The 3,318-nt window shown below is 42.9% G+C and overlaps 1 protein-coding gene across 1 annotated transcript; it reads left to right on the top strand.

The window, feature by feature from the left end:
* The first annotated feature begins 946 nt into the window (after positions 1–946).
* Positions 947–1,447, top strand: LOC145991670 (uncharacterized). Its single transcript, XM_083127733.1, has one exon. The coding sequence runs from the start codon at positions 947–949 to the stop codon at positions 1,445–1,447; it is 501 nt and encodes a 166-aa protein (XP_082983859.1).
* The last annotated feature ends 1,871 nt before the right edge of the window (positions 1,448–3,318 follow it).

Raw genomic sequence — 3,318 nt, 5'->3', positions numbered from 1 at the left:
GCGAGTGCGGGGTGAGGTTCGGGGGAGAACGGGGAGGAAGTGTGGGGAGGGAAGCTTCGACTTGGTGTTCAATTTTTCAGTGTTGCCAGACATACAGAAGTTCCTGTAGGAAAGGGTGAGAATCTGATAATGGAATCGGGACTCTCCGGTTGCTCACACCTTTCCCGAGGGACGACCGTGTCAGGTGCTCTCGCGAAGAAGCATTAACAAGACGCTAGGAAATACACAAAAAGCACACACCCTTACTTTCTTAGTCACGTTGGAAGCAGATTGCTTTAATTTGTGAAGTTTCAATTCTCATAGAACGTCCAAATATTGTTCATTGGCGTGCCAAATATCTAAGGGCAATTAAAAAATTGAGATCGGAGAATCGTGTGATAGTATATATCGACGAGTCATGGGTCGACAACAATCTCACCTTTGGGAAATGCTGGCAAAGTGACTCAGTACAAGGAGTGTCAACCAACACCAGTTCCTCCAATAGGTTAATTTTAGTTCATGCTGGTTCAAGGCACGTCTTCATAAATGTAGCAAACTTGATATTTAGGGCAGGAAAGGCAACCGGAGACTATCATGGACAGATGAATTCCGTTAACTTTGAGAAATGGGTGAGGGAAAAACTTCTGCCAGCCCTCCCGAGGGCAAGTGTTTGTGTATTGGATAACGCTCCCTACCACAACATACAGGTGAATAAGCCTCCGACTAAATATTCGATTAATTTGTTTTTTTTATTTTTTATTTTGATTTAGTTTATTTTACTTCGCGTTTTGTGCCTCTTGGCTAATTTGCGAAGATGGGGATGAGTGATGAAGTGATGAAATTGATGAATGGACATTCACAAACAACCAAGCCCGACCGGGATTCGAACCCGGGACCCTTGGCGTCGCAGCGCTATGTGCTAACCACTCGGCCACAGGGTCGGGCTAAATATTCGGTGAAGCAGGAGATGATAGACTGGTTAAGACTAAACGAAGTGCCATTTTCAGAAAGCATGAAAAAACTTGAATTATTCCAATTGATCGAAAAGTACAGGCCGCCAGATAAGATTTTTCGTGTGGACGAACTTTTGAAGACGAATGGACATTCAGTGCTTCGTTTGCCTCCTTACATGTGCGAATTGAATGCCATTGAACTAGCGTGGGCTAAAATAAAACGACTTGTGAGAGAAAAAAATATAACAGGAGATTTGACGTTGTCAAAGTTGGAGGAAGTGACAAAGAGTGCGGTGGAATCTGTGACGCCAGCTGACTGGGAAGGATATGACAGGCATGTCATCACTGTCGAACAGGACTACTGGCAGAAAGATGGTCTGATGGAGGACACTGTGGATAGAATCGTTATTTCACTAGGTGGTATTGACAGTGATGAAGACGACAACATCAGTTACAGCGATTCATCTTCGGGATTGGAATTGGCACAAACCTTATCAGATAGTGACGATGACTGAAGAAAGGTGAGTGGAAAGCATGTTATTGTACAAATACTTTAATCATCAAAATAAAATTCCTCCATTATTAGTATTGCGTTCACTTGTTGCTATGTAATATGTTCCATTCATTTGCAATGCGTTTTCGTACCATGCCTTTTTCAACTATGCCGCTGCCACCCTGAAAGGAAGACGAGCTGGCTGCACACGGCGACAACAGGCAGGTCAGTTTCGCATTCCTCAGCCTTGCAGTCTTCTCAGCTCCCAACTTGTACAGACTCCAAGGATCCCATTACCACAGGCCTAATCCTTGGAGCTCATACACCTTCCCTTCCGTTTCGCAGTTACAAGTACACAGTGGCGAAGCGTGGTGTCGCTGGAAGGCTAGGCACTGGCGTGCGAGTTCGTGTTGTTATGGGTGCGACTTTTTTAAAATATAAAAAAAATATAACCTTTATAGTTATTTTTGAAAATGTAACAACATATTCTTGCATCTATCAACGTACCTGAATAGTAACGCTTGATGTGTGGTAACTCGTAAATCTTATTTCTTGATTAATTGTAAATTGATGTTTTAGATGTCATTCGAGTGGCAGTCCTCAATGTTCCGATGCTCCTTCTTTCTTCCCAGCGGCGAAGCGTGGTGTGACTGGAAGGGTAGGCACAGGCGTATGAGTTCGTGTTGTTATGGGTGCGACTTTTTTAAAATATAAGAAATATATAATTCTTGAAGCTTTCCTGGCAGCGAATATTGAAAAGGTTTTCTCTGGCAATCAGCCAGGTGATTTCCGGAAAGGCTTCCGAGCTTTCGAGAGCTAACGTCACTCTCACCTTCAGGGAATGAAGTTATTTCATTCATTCCCTGAAGATGAGAGTGACGATAGCTCTCGAAAGCTCGGAAGCCTTTCCGGAAATCACCTGGCTGATTGCCAGAGAAAACCTTTTCAATAAAAAATATAACTTTATAGTTATTTTTGAAAATGTAACAACATATTATTGCATCTATCAACGTACCTGAATCGTAACTATACTAACTCGTAAATCGTATTTCTTGATTTTATTGTAAATTGATGCTTTAGATCAGGCACGTATCCAGGAATTCCTTTCGGGGGGGAGGGAGCTGAACATCATATTTTTAAGGGGTATAGATAGAACCTCACAATTGTATGTTTAAGGCCTGTGGGGGCGATTGGGTTCCAAAACGGGAGGGGGGGGGGGTGCAAGGAAAGTTTACTTTCTCTTGGTAGACATAGACAAGGCCTAGGATTAAGAGGCAAAAAAATGGGAAGCAACTATCCCCTAAATCGTTGCTACTGTTTAAGGCTGCCAATTAATCAGAACGTGAAATCGGAACGTTTTTTATCACTCTACTCCCGTTTCCATGCATTAACATTGTGTGCCAGAACCATCTGAGTGTGTGTGTTTGTCCATTTCTTCTCATCAGGCATCAACACATCTATGGTGTCCGAGTGTTTTAGGGTTGGGTATTATCCTTTAGGGTGCTTTCGCCTGCCTTCACACTTAACCTTAACAAAGCCCTAATTTTCCATCCTTGTGACTTGGATCTTCAAGACTTAAGTAGATTTCAGACCGAAGGGATTCGCGATACATGACGTATGGAATGAGCCAATCAACGTAAACGTTTCACACCGGAGCGACACAAAAGGCCTCACAAACGAATGTTCGACTTGTGAAATCCTCAGGCAACACAATGTGAAATCTCCCTAAGTAGGCCACTGTCATCGTCACCTCGAAGCGGCAGCTCGTGTTGACCAGCGAAGAAAAATGTCTCCTCAACCTGTGGGAATGCCCCTCAGTTTTCTTCTTTCTCCTTTCTTTATTTTCTGTGTTTGTTAATAAAATAGGTAACATCTTACAATTTGACATAGCCT

The sequence above is a fragment of the Lepisma saccharinum genome, chromosome 8, assembly GCF_977018435.1.
Source record: "Lepisma saccharinum chromosome 8, izLepSacc3.1, whole genome shotgun sequence".
In the NCBI taxonomy this organism is placed as follows: domain Eukaryota; kingdom Metazoa; phylum Arthropoda; class Insecta; order Zygentoma; family Lepismatidae; genus Lepisma; species Lepisma saccharinum.
Note: the sequence above shows the minus strand (reverse complement) of the source record. Positions and strands in the feature narration are given on the sequence as shown.

Bases quoted from the DNA above. Each gene is read 5' to 3' on its own strand.
- LOC145991670 (XM_083127733.1), top strand. From the start codon at position 947: ATGATAGACTGGTTAAGACTAAACGAAGTGCCATTTTCAGAAAGCATG.